The 24,802-nt window shown below is 38.7% G+C and overlaps 1 protein-coding gene across 3 annotated transcripts; it reads right to left on the reverse strand.

Moving 5' to 3' along the window:
* Nucleotides 1-601: 601 nt before the first annotated feature.
* On the reverse strand, nt 602-24,501 carry CSTF2 (cleavage stimulation factor subunit 2). Of its 3 annotated transcripts, XM_045817502.1 has the most exons (16): nt 24,366-24,501; nt 23,218-23,296; nt 22,298-22,467; nt 21,483-21,619; nt 20,909-21,028; nt 20,662-20,799; nt 18,263-18,386; nt 12,082-12,144; nt 9,746-9,805; nt 9,471-9,572; nt 8,966-9,107; nt 8,025-8,200; nt 7,433-7,740; nt 3,736-3,846; nt 2,868-2,993; nt 602-828 (listed from the first exon to the last, which is right to left on the reverse strand). In XM_045817502.1, the coding sequence occupies exons 1-15, from the start codon at nt 24,421-24,423 to the stop codon at nt 2,871-2,873; spliced, it is 1,911 nt and encodes a 636-aa protein (XP_045673458.1). In that variant the 5' UTR covers nt 24,424-24,501; the 3' UTR covers nt 602-828; nt 2,868-2,870. The 3 variants fall into 3 exon arrangements, with proteins under 3 accessions (XP_045673458.1, XP_045673459.1, XP_045673460.1); XM_045817503.1 differs by lacking the exon at nt 9,471-9,572; XM_045817504.1 differs by lacking the exons at nt 9,471-9,572; nt 9,746-9,805.
* Nucleotides 24,502-24,802: the final 301 nt, after the last annotated feature.

Below are 24,802 nucleotides of genomic sequence, written 5' to 3' on the forward strand. Positions count from 1 at the left end.
GGCAGGGGGGTGCAGGGAGGAGGGGGTAAGTGGGACTACTGTAATAGTATAATCAGTAAACTATTTTTAAAAGAACCAAAAAATAAAATTATTTTTATTAAAAGAAAAAGAGTTTTAGAACAGAGAAGTAAATGTCAATGGTCTCTTGTGTTGCTGACTAGAACCAGTGGCTAATACATCTTTAACTCTGAACTATGTATGTGATTAGACCTGCTATTGACAAAAAAATGCATTTTGATATTGGATTTTTCTAAACTAACTATACTGCTCTGCCTGACTCTTTGCATTATTGGTCTTTGAACCATTTTATAGCTCTAAGCATGTGCTATTGTCTTCTAATAAACTCAGAACTTCTAACAAGTTCTCAAATGGTAAATCTTATTATTCCCAGTGGAAGCAAACTCAGTAAAAACTAAGTTTCAGAAAACAGTGTTTCTGATAAATTCTCAAATATCATGAAGAAGAATAAATGGTTAACTGAAAGGAAAAACAGGTATGGCAACATAACATTAAAGTACAATTGCAGTAAGGGAAGAAAATACAGGTAAGGTTTCACCCATGGTATCCCACTTTTTCAAAACAAAAAGGTCATGCATATCAATTTGCAGTATAGTAAAATTGTGTTTAAAGTTTATTTCAAGTCACAGAAAATATACAAACTAAGACAGCAGAATGGTCTGGTTTTGTTCTGAGAGAATATGATGGGAGTCCTCCACCTGGCACCGATTTGAATCATTCAAGGGTTAGGATGTAGAAGTCATTTTTTGTAACATTTCAACAAAGTTATAGAATTAATTTATGGATTTGTTGCCAGGTAGTTTTGAAAACCTGTAAGGAAAAGTTGGGAGAAAGCCATTAGAAGTTGAGACAATGTTCTCTTCCCCAAACACCAGGAAAAAACATTTAAAAGGTAGGGGAGGGAGGCCATGCAGAAGAGTAAAACACCAGGGGCAGATTCCTAATGTGTCTGCCTCCTGCCTCTCAAAAGGAATCATCCTTTACAGCAGGGTTTCTCAACCTCAGCACTACTGACATTTGAGGCCAGATAACTCTTTTTTATGGGGGAGTGTATCTTGTACATTATAGAATATTTAGAGGCGTCTTTGATCTCTACCACTGAATGCCAGCAGCACACCATCCCCCTAAAGTTGTGAAAACCAAAAATGTCTCCAAACATTTCCAAACGTCCTGTAGTGGGCAAAACTGCCTCTGGTTGACAACCGGTGTCCTAATGGTAATGGTATATAAATCTGTCAGTGATAGCAGAGATGGATGACAGCAAGCGAGGTATATGATGGAGGGAAAGCCAATATTTTGGCTACTGTATGCAGATATCAGCAATTAAACATTAAAACCTCACCTATGTAAATTGCACAGAACTACATGCACACCATGCATACATACACACAAACTAATGTAAGCTTAAAAAAATGGTAAAAACTGAGTAAGGTCTGTAGTCTAGTTAGCAGTAATGCGTCAATGTCGATTTCTTGGTTTTGTATTACAGGCCAAAGTGGTATTGTATGACAGCTTCTCAAGATGTTATCACTGGGGGAAGGTGTAAGAAGGGTACATGTGGTACTATTTTTCCAACTTCCTGTGAATTTACAATTATTTCAAAATAAAAGGTAAAATAAACAAAAACCTTTGCCATGTGATTTATGTGCAAGGCTTTGAAATGAGTTATCTCATAAGCAACAATACATAATGAAAGAAGTTTTAGAAACATTTCTACCTCCACTACCCCAAAACCATTTCCTCACATTGTAGGTAATGCCTTCTCTGGCATAAATTAATTAGAAAAAAGTAAAAAAGAGGAAGTGTCTTTTATCTGTTCCTCTGAATATATTAGGTACTCTATACTTTTACTGAAAGAAAATAGAATGCCCATGGTATGTGAACTGAAAAATTAAAGTACTAGTCATACCGAAAGTCTAGCTAAGCATTCATCTATGACAGATATGATGTTTATTTCCAGTCTGGATGTTTTAATGATATTATAAATGTGGATTAAAATACAATGTATTTAGTAAATACTGTACTCATTTAATTACTGCAAATGAGTTCACTATTATATGATGATATACAGATGGAAATTATAATATGAATGGGATAAAAAGTAGAACTTCAAAATGTGATATTTGAGGTGATACAAAACAGAATTGTTTATGAAATACAAGCTGTAGGGGGAAATTTTTTTAAAGGAAACACCAATACATGTAATCAAGTTAGGTCACATGGTTAAGATTCTTTTTATTTAATGATGAGCAAGAAAAATAAGGGCAGCAGCGTACAGCAACCTCTCAAATGTATAGGGACCGATGGTGATGGTAGACATTCACTAGCTTAATTATGTGCTGCAGTACAGTTTAACCTCAAAATATTCAATATAAAATAAATACTGGAAACTAAAACATTTATACATTTTATTGAAATGCTTTGTATTCTTGCCAGTTTGACAGGACAGCCTGCTATAAAATAACATAATTGACTGTGGAAGGATATACATCAAACTATATTTAGAGGTTATGTCTGGGGATTGGAATTGAGGAAGCAGAGCTTTATTACCCCAAATTTTTTACATTTCTGTATCTGATTAATTTTGTTACAGTTGATTATATATTACTTTTGCTATCGGGGTAAAAAGGTTTAAAAACATTGCAACTAATTCAAGAGCTGAACAGATGCTCTGTAGCCTTCTGTTATTCTGATAGGGGCTGACCTACTGAAGGTTGAAGAGTCTAGCCAAGAGGAGTGCAGGCCTCAGGGAGTCTTGAGAGCAGGAGAGTCTTGTTAGTTAAGGTTGGAAGTATATACCCCAAATGCACAAGGAGCATGTCTGATTCAGGCTAGATAAGTACGCTCACCTTTCAAGGTGCTCCAGTGGATTTCTGTATTTGCTCCTTTAAGATCAGGATACTCTGCCTCTGTTCAGGAGGCAGCATGGCAATCTGATCTGCAGTCAGCTGAAGAACCTGCATGATCAAAGCAGCCTGCAAAGAGAAGAAAGAATAGTGAGTGTTAATGAGTGAGCATTAATGATGGCAGCTAAAAAAAAAAACAAAAACAATACCAGTTGTGTCCAAAAGGAAGGATATTTCACACGTTGACAACAGCCTCCCGGAAAATCAACCCAAAGCAAACAAGAAACCAAAACCAGCTGGTGAGAAAAGGCATAATGAAAAGCAAAAGTACAACATCATCTAAGATTAGAAGATTCAAAACAGACACCTTTATGAACCCAAAAGTCTTGCAGAGTAAATTGATATCTGTGAGCTCTGGGAAGTTTTTGGTTTTCAATCCTTTTCAAAGTCTCTCCTTTTCACAAGTTTTAGGCCTTTACATCAGGCATGAGCTCCTCATAATGGTCAAATACAGAAACAGAAAGACACTTGTGGGGAATCTGCTACTGTTTTTAGGGATAAGCTTGGAAGGGGATGAAAAAAAGGATTTAGATTTTCAGGTCAATTTGGCCTGCACAAAATAACTGCTATTGGCAGATAAACCTAAAAATGTAAGATTAGCTGCCGTTTACATACATCCATTTAAGGATTTCAGGAATGGCTCGCAAATTTTCAGGTCAACAAGATCACAGAGTTCTAAGAGTACACATCACTGCCAAAGGGACTCTGAAAACCTAGCACTGGCACATAGTAACTACTAAAAAGAGGATTCCAAAGGATTTGTGCACATGGAGGCAGTCAGGCAGCATTGCTTACCTTCTGTGTTGCTTACCTTCTCGTGGTCCTGTGGAGTGACTTGGTTCTGGCCAGGACTAAAGCCACCAGGCTGGCCCCCACCCTGGATATTTGCTCCCTGCATGCCTGCTCCCTGCATGACTGGAACCTGTGTGCACAAAGAGAGATGAGAGATTTTTCGAACTTCTCATACAGGTAGCCAGAATTCAGCAACAGCAATGTTAAAAATATGATCTGATTATGGATATAAGTAAGAAAAGCAAATTAATGATTCTGAAGATCATTTCCTATTGCTAGCAATGGCAGAAGGCAGGGTTTAGGCAGAGATCAACTAGCAAGTTAGACACGTTTGCTTACAACAGCTTCAGCATCATCAACAAATATCACACAGCACAACTGGATACCATTAAATCAAGCAAAATTCAGCCACATAAGCACAGAGAACACGGAGCATCCTGGAAACTACTGGTCAGTGGAAATGAAAGCTGACAGGTTCTAGAGATAATGTATGCTGGCCCACTGGGAAGCTACATTCACAGGGATACCGCCTACCTCTAGTTCAATCAGATATAGGTTGTTCATCCCAAAGGGCCCTATCCCACAAGTAAGGCAGAGATGCTCCTAATGGCAGAGGCAGAAAGGAGATGGGAAGGCCTCTGGGGAAAAGATTGCTATTAGCACAACATTTCCTTTTGGTAACTTTCCAGAGAGAATATGCAGCAGATGCTAAATATAGACCAAGAAATATGACTGACCCAAATTAAAAGAACAAAGTGCAGTTATATCATACTTACTAGTATTTCAGATATTTGGTGAGTTCAATCTTTGAGAAGACTACCATAACCCAAGGAAAGGCCTCAGAGCCCCTAGAATCTGTGAAAATGTCCCTATGCTGTAGTTATATTCACATTCAGGCATTCAACCAGACCTTAGGTACTCTTACTAAACACACATCGTTAACAAACTTGTTACCTGCTTCCCCAGCAGATTAGAAGAAGCAAAGCATAAAAGAAATGTGGATAGACTGTTAGGAGCAGATACCATGACAGCAATGTGAGGAGCCAAGTGACAGCCTGACAGTGACAGAAACTAGGAACCAAACAGGAAATAACTCCTCTACTATAGCATATATAATAATGGATACATTTAATGATGACTTTGTATAATCAAAATGATTAAAATCATTTTTTGTATTCTGTTTAAGAAGGGAAGAAAGCATAATGCACTTCACAAGTTATTTCTCATCTAAGTAGTTTAATAAATTTGATAGAATAGTTTTATTATCCAAAACATTCACTTACATGCATGGACTCATTTCCTAAAGACACTAAAGAGATGAAGTATTAGTATGGCTTTGTACAGCCTGCTGAACTATTACTTTCTGTTCTTTATTGATACTAAATCCAGAGACAGATCTGATCTGTTACAGATCTGAAACATCTCTGAGAATAACCTTCCTGAACCTTCGGTCAATACTAACTTGAAGTAACATAATGCGATGTAACCATTCACTAACTGCCATTTAAAATTTCTAGAGTGCCTACTCTAGGCAGATAAATAATGATATGTGTGATAACACATCTAGGTTTGCCTAAAACAGTCAATACTAACAGACCTCTCACTCACTCTCAAATGTGTCCCTGTTCGGTAAGTTACACAATCACCCTAGTAACAATAATCCTTTTACTGATGATGAGTTTCCAACTTATGTGTACTGGAGTTAATTTTAAAATCTGATTTGAAATTATCAATTAAGAATATACTGTTAAGTGAAAAACAAGGCACAGAATAGTGAAAGGAGTGAAATGTAAAAATATATGTATATTCACATTTGAAAAAGTATGAGTATATATTCTTATTTGTTAGAAAGAAACAAAACAATCTAATAAAAGCAATTATCTGTAGGAGATGGGGTTATAGGGGAGACAGGTACAGGGGCAGAAGTGAGGTTCTTATTGTGTATCTATTATATATGGATGAATATATTTTACATATTTATTTATAAGTGTACATATTGACTTAAACCATTTTTAAATGGTTTGAATGTAAATTTCTTTCTCTACCTCAGACCTAATTAGCTTTATAGAACCGACTAATGAGAACTATATAAGCCTAATATTACAGGGTAATTACTTCAAAAACTAGCAGAGACAAAGGAGCAAGACATCCAGAAATAGTCTTCCAACCACTATTTTCAATGTCTTTCTCCACAGAATTATCGACAGAATTATATAAGCACATCAAGTAGTTATTTTTTTTTCTCCCCAATTAGAATATAAGCCCATAGGGACAGGGACTTTTTTGGTTGACACTGCTATATCCCTACTACCTATAGCTCTGTTTGGTACATAGTAGCTGCTACATAAACATTTGTTCAATGACTGAGTGAACACCTGGAGACCATTTTTATTATGAGGCTACTGACCATAGAGTGCACACACAATAAACACAGAGGTCCATGAATACATTTTTTAAAAGCACAACTTGAAAAACAATAAAGAGTTTTCTTCTACATATATCAGAAACAAGATAATGATGTTTCATTTTAAAGAGGGGGATGTAGGCACACATATACCCATATGCAGTGTGCAGGTAATAGGAAAGAGTGGTACACTGGAAAAAAGAGTGGGTGCTATTCCTTGCTCTGTCACTTTTTACTTGTGTTAATTTAGACAAGTCACCTGAATTCTTGGGTCTCAGTTTCCAAACCTACAAAATGAGAGAAGTGGATGATTGACATGTTCTACTTCAGCTCTGACATTCTCTCCTCTCTCTCCCCCCTCCCCCAACACACACAAAAGGAGGAAGGCACAGAAGCATATGAAAGAGGAAAGAGAGACAGAACTATGCAGAGGAAGGAGGAAAACATATATACGAAAAAGGAAAGTGGAAGGGCCAGATGCAGGGGTGTCCAACTTGTAGCCCAGGATGGCTATAAATGCAGCCAAACACAAAATTGTAAATTTACTTAAAATATTATGAGATTTTAAAATTTCCACTAGTATTTGTATATTTAATGCGTGGCCTAAGACAATTCTTTTTCTTTCAGTGTGGCACAGAGATGCCAAAAGGTTGGACACTCCTGGGAGGGAGATGAAGGTTCTGACATATAAAAACTCAGGGAAGATACACACCTCCCCATAACCAACTGGGGATGAAGAGGGAGGAGATGACGACATAGACATTCACAGACAACCATATACTCTCACTGCTGGAGAGACATAAATATAAAGAAAGCAAAGATCAGAATTCAGTTACATGGGCTTAAGGTGAGCATTAGTAAACTGCCTTTCACACTCCACTATTTAGGCTATGCAATGAAAGCAATTAAAACAGGTTTCTGTACACCTAAGATTATCTTTACATGCTTTTTACATGCTCTAATGCAGTGGCTTTTATGGTTGTACATTAGAATCATTTGGGAGGTTTTACAAGTGACCCATGCCTAGATTCTACAGATATACTCTTTATCTCTAGAGTTTCAGGGTCTCTGCTCTGAATGGAAAAGCTTCTGAAATTGTTGCACAAGGTTGCCCTTTTGGACTATTATCTTGGTAATCAAAAAATCACCACCCTAAGGGACAGAGAAACTAAAGGAAGGGAGATTCTAATCTTCCCTTTCCAACAAGCTGACAAATAGCCCAAATCAGAAAATAGTTATAATCAGGCTCAAGAAGTAGTTCCTGAACAGATCAAGATTTCACATAGAAGCCAGAAGTGAATGCCATACATACCTGTCTGGATCCCTGGGGGCCAACTGCCCCCAAGTTAATTGGATTGGGACCCTGGATTCCACTAGGTATAGGTCCTCTAGGGCCAGGGACTGGGCCCCTCGTATCCATGCTTCTGGCCTCCATCCCTCTGACTTCCATCACACGGGCCTCTATCACACGAGCCTCCATCGCACGGGCCTCCATCGCACGGGCCTCCATCGCACGGGCCTCCATCGCACGGGCCTCCAATCCTCTGGCATCTAATCCTCTCGCCTCCATGGCTCGTGCCTCCATCCCTCGTGTATCTATGCCTCGGGGATCCCTTCCGCCTATGAAGCAAGGTGAAAGAAAACCACTGTGTAGTTACTCACCTTTATTACAAGAAGAATGAACAATCCAAGAGAGACAGAAACCAATTCCTTTAGTCACATTTACCTCCAACTATAGGAGACTGCTTTCTCCTCCTCAATTTCTCAGATTTGCAGATAAATCTTAAAAATGCTTGCCAACCCTACCACTCCAGCATTCTTTATTCCAGATTAGAGCCTAAGACAGCTGGGTTTATCACCAACCTACAACTGCCAGGCAGTGCTGTGCCATGGTCTGCCCTTACCTCTGCCATCCAAGGGTGGACCCCTCTGATCTAGCATGGGTCCTCTGGGCTCTGCCATTAGAGGTCTGGGCTCAGCTAATGGCCCTCCCCTCATCTCATGTGGGGGTGGGCCACGGCTGTCATGGCCAGGGACATGGTGCATGGGTGGACCCTGATGAGGTGGTCCCAGGTAACCTCTACAGATGAAAAAAAAATGTTATATTTTAAAACAGAGCCAAAAAACTAAGACAAAATTGTCAACCAGAAGATAACTGAGTAAAAATCAGACAAGAACTGTTGCAAATATCAGTATATGAGTGCTAAGAGAGTAACACCAAACATGCTGAAGAAAAGCTATGGAGATACAAATCAACATATTCCAGAAATTCGTATTTGGTCAGGGCACTCATAATTAAGGAGAAATTAATGCATATCCATTATACACAGTGAGTAGGCAGCATAGTGCTGAAGAACATTGTTACCATATGAGTTAAAATCTAAGTTCCACCACTTGTTAGTTGTGTAATCTCAGGCACATTTACTTAGCTTCTCTATGACTCAGTTTCTTCATTGGTAAAATGGGACTGATATTGGTATCAATCTCATAGGTTTGTGTGGATTTAATGAGATGATCTAATAATACTCAGAGCAGAGCCAGAGGCATAATCCCAATATCAATTATTATTTTATTATTATTATTGTTGCCATTATTAAAATTACTACTACCAAGAAGCAGTATAAATTTTTCCTATTCAGGTATGTGCACTAGAATTTCTAATTTCTGAAGATGGGAGTAGTCATGGTTAGTTCCAAATGACATACCCAACTACACACCTCTGCCCAAGGGGAAGTACTAAGTCTTGGACAGCAACCAACAGGTATAACTGTATGGAAAGACTTTGTTCTCAAAGTAAGGGAAAATTCTGATTTGTCTACGATTTTACTGCTGTGTCATTGCTTACCTAGGCTCTACCTCTCCAGTTACAGAAAGTAAAGTGCCCCCACGTGGATCATTTGGAGCATCTCCTAACAGACCTCGAGGAGTTGGGATGTTGGCAGGCAAGGGCCCACGCTGCATAGCTGCTCTGGGGTCTTGCATCGGCACTGACAGGGAAACAAACGGGGAGTTACTGCTGTGAAGGACACACAAGGAAACAAGAAATGACTCTATATACCACTGACAACATAATTCAGACACCTTAGAGTGGGTGAAACCTCACCACAGCAGACTCCTCTTGCAGCTCAAGAACAGAAGCAGGGTGTAGGCAGAATCTGTACCATGTCAGAGGTATGGATGGAATTATATAAAGAGCAAACTGGGGAGCAACCTGCCAAGGACTAGCACTGCAACCTGAAGAAACTTATGCTCCTGGTTTTCCTTATAATCAATCTTAGGTCAAGGACCAGAGTCACAAAAGAGAGGTAGGGTCTTGGCATATGTGAACACTGCCATGGCTCTGCAAGAACCTGCTGTCTCCTTGCAGACTGCTATTCCATCCAAGCCTCCTGACACCAGTAGGGAGGGAGTACAGCCTCGGACAGATGCCCATATCATCCATGTTCTCTGCCCTGTGTGAAGAGGTCAATCTTAGGCTTGTGGCCCCAACAGGAGTAAATTAAAAACCCGTAACACTACCCTTTTGGGTTCTGAACACGAGGATGACTGCCAAGCAGCCCTTGTCCTCTCAACGTCCCACCCTGAACACCACAAGCAAAAGGAAACCCACAGATACAATGGGTACCTTGAACTCGCTCAATTGATGCAGGCCCGGCAGGTCCCACGGGCGAGTGCTGTAGGGTTCCTAGGTGAGCATTCAGTTCAAAAGGAGAAAGAGCAGACATTTAAAAGAGCTTGCATACCCATGCAGAAACATACACATACAGACACTGGAGATTTACACATGTTAAGTTAAAAAGACAAGATTTCATTAGTTTGCTCCAGGCTACAAAATCTTCCTAAACTATTTTAGTGTCTTTGGAATCTGAAACTGTTCTGCTTTGATCAGCTTGCTTCTGAAGCTGACACCTCTGGGCCACTGATTTTATTTGGGCAGGAATAACCAGCCACTTTTAATTTTCACCTCTGCTACTACGAGTCTCCTAAATCACTTTATGATTCCATTAAAAAAAAGAAACAAAATATAAAAAGGGTGGTTCTGAATCTCTAACTTAGGTAAAGAATATAAATATATTTCATAAGTAAAAATGAAAGACTGAATGTAGAAGGCAAGATTTATTCTGGAGACTACTATAGCAGAAGTACCAAATGGAGAAAGGGCAGTGAATGAACTTTAGACAAGGAAGGAGAATATCACTCTTCAAGAAATACTATGCCACTGCAAGTCTTTGATAATAAACAGACATCATGATAAGAGCAAATGAGGACTAATGAGATGACAAGGGCACTAACACTAAACAAAGGCTGCAGAAGGCAAGAGGAAGTATCTTCTTAAACATCTCACTGTCTCCTTTCACCATTACAAATGTGCAAAAGAAACAGATTCCAAGAAAAGAAAGACAAACTAGGTACAAATGCAAAGATTCTTGCTTTTTTTGTTGGTATTGAAGGAAAACTATAAAAGGAAACTCATCTCACTCTGTCTCTTCATGAAAGTAGCCCCGATATATCTTCAAAACTTGAGCCATTTCCCTTTGTTAACTTTTGACCAGAAAAATATGAAGATAACTATAGCAGGAAGGAAGATGCCTTATGGAAGTACACATTAAAAAGCTCTAGCTTGAATAATGGCTTGGGGGAAAGGTAAAAGTATGACTGAAACTCCAATTCCTTCCCATGACTACATACTTTGGGATACATACACAATGTATTGATCAGCCAGTGGGGGTTGGGCACAACTACACAAAAACATGGGATGCTCAGATGAGGTATTTAGTTAACAGCTTGTCCTACTACCAACTGTCTGACAAGATTACTAGTTCTGTCACTTCAGTAACCAACCCCAGTGTACATAGACAAGGAGTAAGTATACAGTCCTGTATCTTAATATTTTGCTTAAAAATAGGTTTCACTTATAAGCCATATGCTAAGAAGTAACTTAAGCTTCTCTATGACTATCCAAAGAAAATATATTTGGGTTAATAGAGGTGGTGCGGACTGAACAAGAGGCTAGATTCTAGAATTAGAGACTTCAGAATCTTAGCTCTGTCACTTACTAGCTGGAAGAGAAGATTAGTGTACCAAGTCCAGTCCAAGTTACTCAGATATTGGCATTTACTTACCATGCCCCCTTCAGTAAATAACTCAGTACTTTCAGCTTCCACACCTTTACCTGGAAACTGAGGTGCTGACCCTAACTCATAGGTTGTTTATAAAAATTAAATGACCTGTGCTACAATATGCATTCAGTTTTACTGGTTAGTTCTTTCTGTTTTCTCACTGTCTCTCTACCTAATGTTGTTTTCAACTGCACCACTGTACTTCCTTTTCTTTAAATTCAGGTAACATAGAGAGATAACATGGAGATTTTGGAGTGTCTACTGTTATGGTATCCAGTGTTACTGCCACAGCACAATATACACTTATCAAGTAAGCTTCATAGGCCTTTGGTCCCTCCCTGTTTCCTCTGGGATTTCAATTTAGTATTCTACATATCCAGCCGCATATTACAAACTCATTATTAAAATTTATTAAATCAACAAATGTTTACACAGAGAGAGCAAACATGTCAGCAGAATCATTCGACTATCAGGAAAAGGTAAAATAAACTAAATGGCACCAAAGGATTCATTTGCTTCATCATCAATTCTTGTAGAGCTAGGCTCTGAATCACTAGATGGAAAGTGTAGACCAGAGGTATCCAACTGAATTTCCTACAATGACAGAAATGTTCTATATCTATAATATCCAGCAGGGTATCCATGAGCCTACTGTGGCCATTGAGCAGTTGTAATGTGGAATTGGATTTTAGATTTTACCTAATTTAAATTTAATTTTAATTATTTTGACATGCAAGTATCTATATGTGGTTAGTGGCTTCCATATTGCCATCTTAGACAGTGCAGATAGAGAACATTTCCAAGTCCAGTTCACATTAATCAGGTATTACTATTTATCTACCTTGTGCTCTCTCCATGGACACAGGTCCACTTCCTGGCATTCCAACCTGCGCCTGCATTCCTCCTAGAATATAAAGGGCAGGAAAGAAACTACACGTTAGAACAGTGGTAAAAAATTAACACAGTGGCTGAGTTAACAAATTTCCTCTTTCTGACCCACAAGCAGAAACCTACAAAGATAACTACCACGAAACAATGCAGCTACATAGAAGACGGAAATTTGTTATATTTTAAGCTTCAGTGACATAAAAGTGAATTAAATAAGAATATTTAATCTCACTGGTTACCAGTACCTTGGCAGGCAGTTCTGTAATGTAGAACAATGGCATTCAACCATGTAACTCCTCTCACAGGAGACTGTACTGTTTCTGGGGTATTTTGTAAATGTATGGGTATACTGTTTTAGTTATAACAAAGATTTGTGGGGGCATTGCTGGCATTTAATGAGAAGCTAACAGGGATACTGCAATGTATGAGATAGTTCCACAAAATCAAGAATTACCTTGTCTTGCAAAACTTTCAAATGTCTCATTGAACATTCACACAAATGAAAATCTGTTTATAGTCATACAAACTTAAAACCTAGGTCTGTTTCATTTGTAAACAAAATGGTCTTTTGCAGTGACTGAGTAAATTATGGGTACTATATTCTGTTCTGTTATGAACTTTACCAGGAGTTTTCACCATTTCAGAAAATCACATCACCAATGTCAACAGTCCTTGTGGTATCTGTCTTGCAAAAAAAAAAATACCTGTATCTGTCTACATTTGTACCCTTTACATTCATGGTATATGTGCAAGCATCTGACTGCTACCTTTTGTTTTCTAGTGTAGTTCTGCCTGAATACTTGCATATTAAAAATTACTTTTTGTTATAAATTAATTCCTTTTAATTTATCCTTTATAGTATAGTTAGGGAGTTGTGCTGATTATCTTTTTTGAAATCATGTTAAGTAGGTTATATCATCATGTGTGCACTTCATTTCAGGATAGTAAAGAGTCACTGCAAAGTATCTGTTATGAAAAGAGAGCACTGGGTCTAATAGAATGGAGAACTACTGGTCTATTCTAACCAGTTAGGGTGTGATGACTGCTATATGAAGAATAGTCATGTACCCTAAGTCCCTGTCTTGTCCTTTGCACATAGAAATACTTCTCTTTTCTTCAAAGGAACAGTATATGCTACGAGTGGGGAAAAGAGACAAGCTCAACTGTTTGCAGTTATTAATACTTACCTACATTACCAAGTACACTTCACATTCTCTTATTCCATTTAACATGCCAGGTATCAAAGAGCCCTGGATAAAAAACCTGAACCTGTGCTAGCCCAAGTCCTGCCACTAAATGTGATTTCAAACAAGTAATTTGATAAAATTACCTTATTTCCAGGCATTCTGATATGTAATACAAAGGAACTGGCCTAAACCACTGCTTAGAATATGGACCTCAGACCAGTGGATTCAGCATCATAAAGGACTTGTTATAACTGCAAATTCGCAGGGCCCTACCTCAGACCTGCTGAATTAAGAGAATCTGGGGATGGAGACCAGCAATTTGTATTTTAATAAGCTCTGTTGGTGATTCTAATGCACACTAATGTTTGATAACTGCAGGTCTAATTGATTTCAAAGCTCTCTTCTAGCCATAACATTTTGATTTATTCAGACTGCTCACCAAAACAATATAAATATTTAGGATCTGAAGAATGTGGTGGCAGAAGGAATTATGGGCATGATTTCTCATATTATAAACTATCACATAATGGCACTTTTATTGTATGCACTAGCTTCCCAGAAATGAAATTGGTAGGTCAAAATGTTTATGAATCTTTACTGTGAGGATACTTTCTCAAACGGCTGAAAAACTTCACATTTCCACCAGCAATGTTGTTAATGATACCACATTTCCCATCAATAGTGTCATCTCTCTTTGAAACTTTTGCTAGTTGGATGGGTTTAAGTAAAACAAAATTTTGCTATTTAACTTACAATCTTGACTGTAAATGAATTTGTTCTTGTTGCCATTTGGAAAGTGCCTACTTATTTTCTTTGCCTACTTTCCTAGTAGGTTATTCTTGCTTCTCATCAACTGTCAAACAGCTTTGTCCAGGGTATCTCAAAACTTTTAGTGAAGTTTTAATAATTTCAGAAGTATGAATGCTACAAGCTCACAAAAAATATCACTTAAAAATTCATTTACACTTAACAACAACTTTTATATACTTATAATTCCCTCTTTTTGATCTGGTTTTTTAAAATTATTTTTGCAATTCTTTAAAACTAGAATTTAGAGTTCCTTTATTCTTTAATATTATAGGCACGTAGCCCTGGCTGGCGTAGCTCAGTGGATTGAGCGGGGGCTGAGAACCAAAGTGTCGCAGGTTCAATTCCCAGTCAGGGTACATGCCTTGGTTGCAGGCCATGACCCCCAGCAACCTCACATTGATGTTTCTCTCTCTCTCTTTCTCCCTCCCTTCCCTCTCTAAAAATAAATAATAATAAAAAAATCTACTTCTGGCAAGATGGAGGCATAGGTGGACGCACCATACTTCCATATACAACCAAGATTAGAACAACAATTTAGAGGCAGAATAACACCCAGAACTGATAGAGAATTTATCTGAATGGAAGTTGGAGAGCCAAGAAGTTGACGTAGACCCGTTCATCCAGACTGGTAGGAGGTGCGGAGACGAGCAGCAGCCGAGTGCAGGTCTCGAGCGTGGAGAACAGGGAGAACTGGGTGCATAGGCAACCGGGAGCGTGTGAGGCATCCGGGTCGCACAAGATCGCAGCGGTGGACCCTGAGTACGCAAGCGGCAACTGGTGGACCCAGTGAGGCTGCAATTGTGAACCAGGGCAGAGCGCACAACCCAGGATCTCAGGGAAGGGACTGAGATCCCAGGAGAATGGAGCTACCGCCATTGTTCCCTCCCACCCCCGCCCCACCCCCGGCCCACCCCCCACATACAACGTCACAATCTAGCGACTGGGGTGCCCAGCCCCGGTGAACACCTAAGGCTCCGCCCCTCACTGTAACAGGAGCAACATGTCTCAAACAGAAAAACATATCAATGCCCCAGGGCTCATCCTTTTGAGCGACCAAGAGATTGCCAATCTATCAGATGGACAGTTCAAAACACTGGTGATCAGGAAGCTCACAGAATTGGTTGATTTTGGGCGCAAATTACATGAAAAAAATGCAGGTTACCATAAAAGAGATGAAGGAAGATGCACGGAGAACCAATAGAGATGGGAAGGAAACTGGGACTCAAAACAATAGAGTGGACCAGAAGGAAGAAAGAAACAAACAGGAAAGAATGAATAAATAAGAATTCAAAAAAATGAGGAGAAGCTTAGGAACCTCCAGGACATCTTTAAACGTTCCAACATCCGAATTACAGAGGTACCAGAAGGGGAAGAGGAAAAGCAACAGATTGAGCACGTATTTGAACAAATAATAAAGGAGAACTTCCCCAGTCTGGCAAAGGAAATAGACCGCCAGGAAATCCAGGAAGCTCAGAGAGCCCCAAGGAAGTTGGGCCCAAGAAGAAACACACCAAGGCACATCATAATTACTTTAGCCAAGGTAAAAAATGAAGGAGAAGCCCTGGCTGGCGTAGCTCAGTGGATTGAGCGCGGGCTGGGAACCAAAAGTGTCCCAGGTTCGATTCCCAGCCAGGGTACATTCCTGGGTTGCAGGCCATAACCCCCAGCAACCGCACATTGATGTGTGTGTGTCTCTCTCTATCTCCCTCCCTTCCCTCTCTAAAAAATAAATAAAATAAAATATTAAAAAAAATGAAGGAGAGAATCCTAGAAGCAGCAGGAGATAAGGGGACAGTAACCTACAAAGGAGTTCCCATCAGACTGTCAGCTGATTTCTCAAAAGAGACCTTACAGGCAAGAAGGGGCTGGATAGAAATATTCCAAGTCATGAAAGACAAGGACCTATATCCCAGATTACTCTATCCAGCAAAGCTTTCATTTAGAATGGAAGGGCAGATAAAGTGCTTTTCAGATAAGGTCAAGTTCAAGGAGTTCGTCATCACCAAGCCCTTATTTTATGAAATGTTAAAGGGACTTATCTAAGAAAAGAAGATAAAAAACATGTATAGTAAAATGACAGCAAACTCACAATTATTAACAATCACACCTAAAGCAAAATCAAAAGAAACTAAGCAAACAACTAGAACAGGAACAGAACCACAGAAACGGAGATCACGTGGAGGGTTATCAACAGGGGAGTGGGAGGAGGAGAGAGGGGGAAAAGGTACAGAGAATAAGTAGCATAGATTGTAGGTTGAAAATAGATAGGGGGAGGGTAAGAATAGTATGGGAAATGTAGAAGCTAAAGAACTTATAAGTATGACACATGAACATGACTAAAGGGGGGGATATCGGTGGGAGAGGGGGTACAGGGTGGAGGGGAGTGAAGGGGGAAAATGGGACAATTGTAATAGCATAATCAATAAAATATATTTTAAAAAATCTTAAAAAATACTATAGGCACTTAATGATATTCATTTTCCTTTAAGTACTGCTTTCACTATTTCCCGTACTTTTTTATATGAAGTGTAATACTTTTTGTTGTCTTTTGGATAATTTTAAAATTTCTACTTTTCTTTAATTCAAAAATTACCTAGGGTATTCTTCCAGTAAAGGTTTTACTAGGTACCTTTTATTTATTTCTAATTTTATTGGCTCATAATCAGAGAATGCAGCCTATACAACCTTAATGTTTTAAAATTTGTTTTTATTTTATGGCGAAGTACATGGTCAAGTTTTTTGTTTATTTGTTTGTTTTACTATGCCATGGTCACTTGGGGGCATGGGGGTGACTCCTCCAGTCAAAAGATGTAAGGTGCCTTCTATATATTAAATCAAGCTTACTGATTCCATTATTTTATCCCTTAATGTCCTTATTTATTTTTTGTGCACTAATACAATGCTACTGAAAGTGTGGTCCCCAGACAATGCTGACTCACACTTGGTGAACTCTTGTTCACTCTATGAAACTGTCATTAACAGTTCATGACAATGTAAGTCCAGAAATGGAGAGCAGTCACTTAGAAACCGTTATAGCTATTTGACATTGCTGTGACATCCAAGTGCATGGTCGGTGCACTAGTCTCACTGAACAGGGTATTTGGATATTTTTCAACTCATGTAATCAGCTGTATATGTCATGGCTTGCATACTTGTCATGTACAGTAGAACCACATTACAACTATTTTAAGGTAAGTTATGCACCTATATTTCATAAATGTATAAAATACAGACTCTCTTTCACTGAAAGATAATTTAACTACAACACTATAGGATAAATGAAAACTGTGAGTTGCTGAAATTTCTGTAAAAATCCCTTCTTCCATTACTTGTTAACTTGTCTCTGTATAAAACAGAACAATTTAGATTCGAATTCCCCCATGAGTAGCATTGCAGTCACTCTAACCCAGATTAGATAAATTAACAAGAAGCAAGTTTGCTGTATAAAAACTTTTAATACTGATATACATTGTGTATTCATACAGGTGTTTCATATGGGGAATCACCACTTCATGCATAATTTCAGTTACAACTGTTCAATGACAAAAAGCTAACAGTATAATAGCAATGCTCTATTAATTCCTATGTATACTTTCAATGAACACATGCAATTTTCAAAATTCTGTTTTCTTCCTGTTTTTTGGTCTGACTTAATGAAATGTAATTTTATAGCTGTTACATATGAAGAAATGTGTCCATGTATTCTGTATCTGTTTTTTTTTCCATGTGCTTTTACTCTAATTTGTCTCTGGCTTTTAATGGAAGAATTCAGTCTTTCACACTTAGTAGAATAATGACTATACACGATTTTATTCCTTCCCCCTTACTCTACTTTTATTTTACTTACTTCACAATATCATTTTCTTTTCTCTGTCTTTGTTGCCTTGGTCTGGTTTCCATTCATTCTAATTTTCCCTTCACTAATTTGGAAGTGTTACTGTACCTTTCCACTTTATTGTCCTTTTCCCTGTTGTCATAATCACACATATAGGATTTGTATATAGGAAATCAACTATTTCCTCCTCCTAGGATATATATTTCCTAGTTGTATATTAATTTTATATCAAGATCTATCCCATTTGCAATAAAAAACTTTAGCAAAATACCAAAATGGTGAAGACTCTAAATGAAACATACCTCCAGGAGCTAAGGAACCAGGGCCAGGCCCTGTTACAGCTGTTGGTATTTGCCCTGGTGCCGGAACTCCAGCCTGCATAGAAGCTTGCATCAAAGGAGGTGCACCATTGACATGCATGCCACCCTGAGCAAGAGAAAAACCAGAGTATGTAGATATTTCTGTGGACATGCAACATACAAAGTTTATGACCTTAAAGAACTCTTCAAATTGATACCCCCAAATACGCTACCAAATATCCTTTTTCTATAGCATGTCAGAGGCAGATTTAGGTTTATAACAAAATTTGAAGAGAAGATGCAATACACATGAAGAGCCTGCTTGTAACACAGTTAAGGTGGACCATATTCTGAAAGCTGAGATGGAGAAGTTCTTATTTGTATGCAGAGGCTACATGTAGCACCTATTGTTGACTTCATGACTGGGGCCTGGAAATAAGAGTAAAAAAAAAATAAGTGCCTTGAACCCAAGGAGAAAAAGAGGAGACTGGGACATTTTTATAAAGAAACTGAGGGCAGTCTTCCTTTTTTAAGATTTAAAAAAATTTTGACCAATCTTTTCTCATCCTGGTCCTGAGATACAATTTTGGATTAAGGGGAATGTTAATTTAATGCTACATGAAGGCTCCTGGAGGGAAACCAACTGTTATGTTTTCACCTGTGTATTTCCCAGAGAATTAAGTAGTTCTTTGGAATAGAAAAAGCTCAATAAAGAAAGAATAATAGCTGTTATAAAAAAACCACATATACTTTCAGAAAACACAAACAAATTCTAAAACAGAGAGTTGTACAGTGAGGTGGTTAAGAGAAAACAGGCTAAGAGGTCACATAAAACCAGGTTTAGATCCTGGATGTTCCACTTACAATTATGCTGTTTTTGGATCGGTTAACCTCTCTGGGCCTTAATTCATTTCATTCTATTTCTGAAAAAATATTTATTGAGTTAGAGCAGGGGTTAGCAAACTATGGCCCATGGGGCAAATCTGGCTTACTGCCTCATTTCATAAAGTTTTACTGGAACGCAACCACACGCATTTGTTTATATATTGTCTGTGGTTGATTTTATACCTCCAAGGACAGAATTGAGCAGCCAGGACAGATTCCACAGCCTGCCAAGCCAAAAAGTACTTACTACTGGGCCATTTACAGAAGATGTTTGCCAACTCCCACCCTAAACCTTTATATGATCCATCCAAGTTCTTTGCCTCTGCCAATCTGATAGGTGAAAAATGGTAGCTTTTTGTACTTTGTTTATATTTATCTTTTTGAGGTTGAACAATTTTCCATATATTTAATGTATATTTGTATTTCCACTTTTGAGAACTGTTTATGTCCATTGCAAACTTTTCCACTGTGTTATTGGTAATTTTCCTACTAATTTACAGGTCTTTTCAGCTACTTACGAAAAATTCCAGATATATAAAATGTATAGAAAATAAAATTAACCATGCAGCTTAGGAAATAAATTATATACACAACTGTAATCTCCCACGTGGTCTTCTCCAATTGCACCCTGTATCCCCTTCTTAGACAACCACTTAAGAATTCTTACAGATGTTTTGAAATTTTATGTAAATCATTATATACTAAAGATATTCTTTCCAATTCACTCAACATGTTTTTGGGGTATATGCAGACACATACATTCCGTATTTTGGGAATGCTTCCACATTCACTTATTTTCACTTCTGTATGATATGTTTTTAAGTTATCTGTGTTAATACCATGAATCTTAGTTCAACTTAATTGCTATATGGAATTATGTTTTTAAAAGTCAGTCATGGTGACATATGCAGTTTATTTAAAATTCCATTCTGCTGATGTATATTTAGGATGTTTCTAATTTTTCACTATTATAAGGTAGCAACGAACATTCTTAAACATGAGTAAGGGCTCTTAATAAACCTGTTGTTCACGTGTATGGCAAATACAAGTTTTTCCCAAGTTGTCATCTGTCTTTGGTGTTTATTTCTTTTTCTCCATATAGAAATTTTTCAGTTTTCACGTGTATTGAGTTTTTATGGTTTCAGTTTTGTGTCACACTTAGAAAGCTAGGTTTTTACTTTTTTCATTGGAAAGAATGGAGATAATACAATCGCTGTATGAAATGAAACAATGTGTATAAAGTAACAACGTGCCAACCCCAGTGCTACATATGCACAGACACACAAAATTAGCTTATCAAAAAGGGCTTACAGGAAGGGCATCTTTTTTCCCCCACAAACTAGGCACTAAATCTATATTCATTCAGATGCCATATACTCTGCAAACTAGAAACTGCTTCTATGCCTAGAAACTGAAATTACCTACTGGCTCCTGACCATTCTTCTTTCAATATACCCTCCTAAAATGAAAATGACATTCTAAGACAGATAAAAAAATGTTAAGGGGTAAAACCCTACCAAAGACTGGGCCCCAGGGGCCTGAGGATTCTGCTGGTTCATTGACACATTGGATCCTGAGGCAGGCCCAGCACTGTGGACTGGCTGAGGGTTGCCTGCAATCAGTGTTGGGATATTTGTCTGGCGATGCAGAATTTTCTAAAAGGTAAAAAGACAAATCTATGAGCTGTCTTATTAACAAAGCAATCAGGTAGTTCCTACCCTCACTCAAGGTTTACCCCAGCATAAAAGAACCAGAGGCACTCACCAGAGCAATTTCTGGATCCACAATTCTCATCACTACCTGAGCTTGTAACAAAGCATACGCCAGTTGAGGATTTTGGAGCAACATGTTCCGTGCTTCCTGGGGGCTATTCTGGACACACAGCTGAGGAAATAAACAGAAAAATGGTCAAGTTCAATGCTTATTACTTAAAAATCAATAGTGATTTAGAGGCATCCCCATCTGAAAAATGTAATAATGTCGTGGTTTTTGCACAGCACACAAAATCTTGGTCATGGCAGGCAAGAGAAGGAAGAGGCATTTCAAATACCATAATACCATCATTTAGGGAAAAAATCCACATTTTAATATCTATATCTGATATCTACGGGCTACAAAAACCCAGCCAGGTTGTGTTGGTATGTTTGTGTACTAATGGAAACTCTGCACAAAATGTAAGGTATACCATGGACACATGGAAAAGCAAAAGAGAAAGACATGGTGTTCAACAGGTACACCTTCTACTTGAGCACAGGGAATAATTTCCATTAACTTGATCAATTAACTCTTGAAAATTTGATGTGATTGGATTTATTCATAACTTAATGCTTCTTCCCACCTTCATCTGTTTCATCAGCTCAAACATCTGCTCTGGTGGAAGACTAGCAACTGCTTTGCTAATGGACTCAGGGGCATCCTCAGGACTGATGGTCTCTCCATAGGGTGACTCAATAACAGGGGCACCAGTGCCAAGGCCTGATTGGGAAGAAAGTACAAAAATGTTAAGAAGGCAAAATAAAGAGCTAAATCATTTTAAGTGCCTATTTTCCAGAGCTGCTATAAGGATCTGTTGATAACTTAAATTCTCTGGAGCTGAGAAATAGGTGATTTGCAAGTCTCTTATTTCTGTGGAAGAAGTGACAGAGTATATTTTCTGCTTTTAGAATAAAGCTTGGCCACAATAACATAGGTGGACCTAAATTAGGGATTGGGCATATCAATTTCCTTTGACAAGCACTTTCTGAAGCAAAAGGTTTAAATAGAAAAAGATGCTAATTTCTAAATGGAATTCCTGAATCTATAACCTCAAAAAAACCTTAAGAATGCCTTAGTATCCCCACCAGTTACAGATCTGGCAACATAGTTACAGGAATGGCAAACACCAGTAACATAATTAGTGCTACTAATCACTTGGTAAGCCTGAATTCCTCTTCAACTGGAATTAACTCCTCAGCAACTGAAGGATTTCTAAAGTCATCTTTACCTTGTTTCTCAGAGATATACACTTCCCTGATGTAGGCACCTCAGATGGGTCAAGTAAAGAAGGTGTGTGGGTAACCATTTAAGCAGATGCTAAAACATACCATAAATGGAAAATCTTCATTGTTAAATCTTTACTACCTTATGCTGCATACAACTGGGGTTTATACTCACTCTTCAACTCTTCTTTGTTCTTTTCACTAGCAGCATTGTCCACTCGAAGTGCTCTCCCACTGAATTCACGCCCATTCAGGTTTCTCATGGCACTAAGTGCTGTCTCTTGGTCTTGGTATTCACAGAAGCCATAACCCTTTGGCTTTCCTGTCTCCCTATCATATACCAACCTGAAGAGCAGAATCAAGTATCAGGCACAAATGTTACATACACACAGGGTTCTTGCAAGCACTGCCATATTCTAATTTGGTGAACTGTAAGGCAAATAACTTTATCACTCTGACTGCCTCACTGAAACATTTTTTAAATATTCAAAAAACTTTACTTTTTAATTACAGTTCTTCCCCCAGCTCAGCTGATATGAGTGGGATGCTAATGAGGATCAACAGCTTCTCTGACTAGTGAAGGATCCTGCTCAATTCTGTGTAGTGGGAAGAGCCCATACTCTACAGTGTTATTGGTAGAAGTGACAACAACAAGGGGTGGTTGAGCAGAGAATGCTCACAGCTCCACTGGCTTGAGGTTGTAGTCATTGTTGGAGAACGCACATTTTTTTGCTTGACTGTGTGCATGTGCAGCACATTCTGGAGAAAACTCAAACCAGTTACACACATACCTGGCTGACCCTGAAGCTGGACACATGTGCACAGAAAACACAAAAGGCCCAGGAGAGTAAAACCCTGTGCATACTTGGAAATGGCATGAGCTTTGAATGCTGCCTGCATCAAAAAAATTAATCTTTTAGTAAAAATTAATGTAAACTGTATGGTATGTGAATTACATCTCAATAAAGTTGTTACAAAAAAAAAGAAGAATGCACGTGAAAAGTCATCAGTAAAAATCTTGCCATTATTACCAAGGGCCAAATTTTTTGGTGATTTTTAAAGAAACTCCCACCAAGTAGCGAAAGAGAATCACACCTGAAACTAACAACAGGTCCAACCTCAGAAAAGATGTCCTTTAATTGCTCTTCAGTAGCCTCATATGGAATGTTCCCCACTAAAGAAGAAAATAAGTAACATTAAAATTCTGAGTTTGTAACCTAGATCTTTAGTAAGAAAGTAAACAGTTTCTAAGTTATCAGGGAAAATGTAATAACAGGATTGAAATAATAGTGCTCCTCCAATCCCAGTTACATGATACTCTCTTAGAATTTCAATCTTTGCTGACTTTAACTTCAAGAAAAACAAACCAGAGTCTAAATACAAAAAGTGTACCATTGTAAATATCAGTTCTCAGACTGATCTGAGTTACATTTTCCTTAACTTTGGTGAAAACACTTAGGCGTTGTTAGTACCTAAATGTTTGCAAGTCTTAACAATACTAAAAATATCAACATTGTAACCAGCAAATCTGTCCACATTTACACACACACAGTCTCAAAGGAGAATGACCATGCATGTAGTGGAAGATGTTTAAAAATTATTGTTTTGTCATACCCCTTTAAAACGGTGCTTTAAAATCATAACACGTACTTAAAAAGAAGTAACTTATTTCGGCTGAAAGGATTACTTAGGAGATATCTGATCCTTTTAAAATATCTTTCGCGATGTCTTAACCGTTCATTCATTTACTTACAATCCACCTTGAAACGCCAGGTAGCTGCTACCACTATCAATGAACTATTCGGTAAAATGTAACGGGCTCCTAAGCACAGAATTAAAGTCCTGGTAACAGGGCGGGAAGTGGACACAAGTATCTATACCCTCACCACATAAACTGTATTCTGAAATAGGGGGTGAAAAGTAGTATGGGACACCTGCCAAGAGCCCTCGCTTCTAGAAAATAATTTAAGCTAGAAAATTAAGAGAGAAACGCACAGAAGCTGAACGCTAGTTTCACTTCCTCGGCCACGTCGTGGAAAGGATGCCAACCCCTGGGAGAAGGGGAACCTCACTTTGTCCACGAGCTCACCAGTTTGGGCGCCCCATAACTGAGGCAGGTAGAGCTGCACGCCTGACAGAGCAAAGGCTCCCAAGGCTATTCAAGAGGTGCAGGGGACTTTCCGCGCCGCTCACGGACTCTGTCCGTCCTTCCCCGGTGGTTGGCAACAATAAATTCCTCTTACCGAACACCGAACGTAGTGAACGATCTACCGCAGGATCTCTTACATTCAAACCCGCCATCGTTCTTTTTGCGGCTTCCGGTATGCCGGGGCACACTTCCGTACTGTGCGAGAGCCCAGGGACCCACACGGTGTCGTACTGCTCCTGAACCGGAAACGCCCGGGCGGGGCGGACGCAGGGCCCCTCCCCTGACGTCATTGTATCACAGGAAGCGTGCCTTACGTTTACGAGGGTGGTACCCTTTACTGGCCGGGCTCCGGCAGTAACTTCCTTGTGAGGTGGATTCAGGCTTCCCCGGGCGAATAGCATCTTTTATTAATCGTTTGTTTTTTTTTCTTAGACTAATGTAAGTAATCCTTGACCACATCACAGATGGCATCAGTAGCTTTACCATGGTAACAGGGAAGTCATTTGCTAACAACTGTCACTTTGATTTTAA

This window comes from Phyllostomus hastatus, unplaced genomic scaffold, assembly GCF_019186645.2.
Source record: "Phyllostomus hastatus isolate PE091 unplaced genomic scaffold, TTU_PhHast_1.1 phas_scaffold_28, whole genome shotgun sequence".
Lineage (NCBI taxonomy): Eukaryota > Metazoa > Chordata > Mammalia > Chiroptera > Phyllostomidae > Phyllostomus > Phyllostomus hastatus.

What these genes read in the sequence shown, in the direction of transcription:
- CSTF2 (XM_045817502.1), bottom strand. Translation starts at nt 24,423, where the DNA reads ATGGCGGGTTTGAATGTAAGAGATCCTGCGGTAGATCGTTCACTACGT. An exon ending in TGGATCCAGAAATTGCTCTG is followed by an intron (nt 20,800 to 20,908) that starts GTGAGTGCCTCT and finishes TTTACCTTTTAG; the next exon opens with AAAATTCTGCATCGCCAGAC. An exon ending in CTCCACAGGACCACGAGAAG is followed by an intron (nt 2,994 to 3,735) that starts GTAAGCAACACA and finishes TTCTCTTTGCAG; the next exon opens with GCTGCTTTGATCATGCAGGT.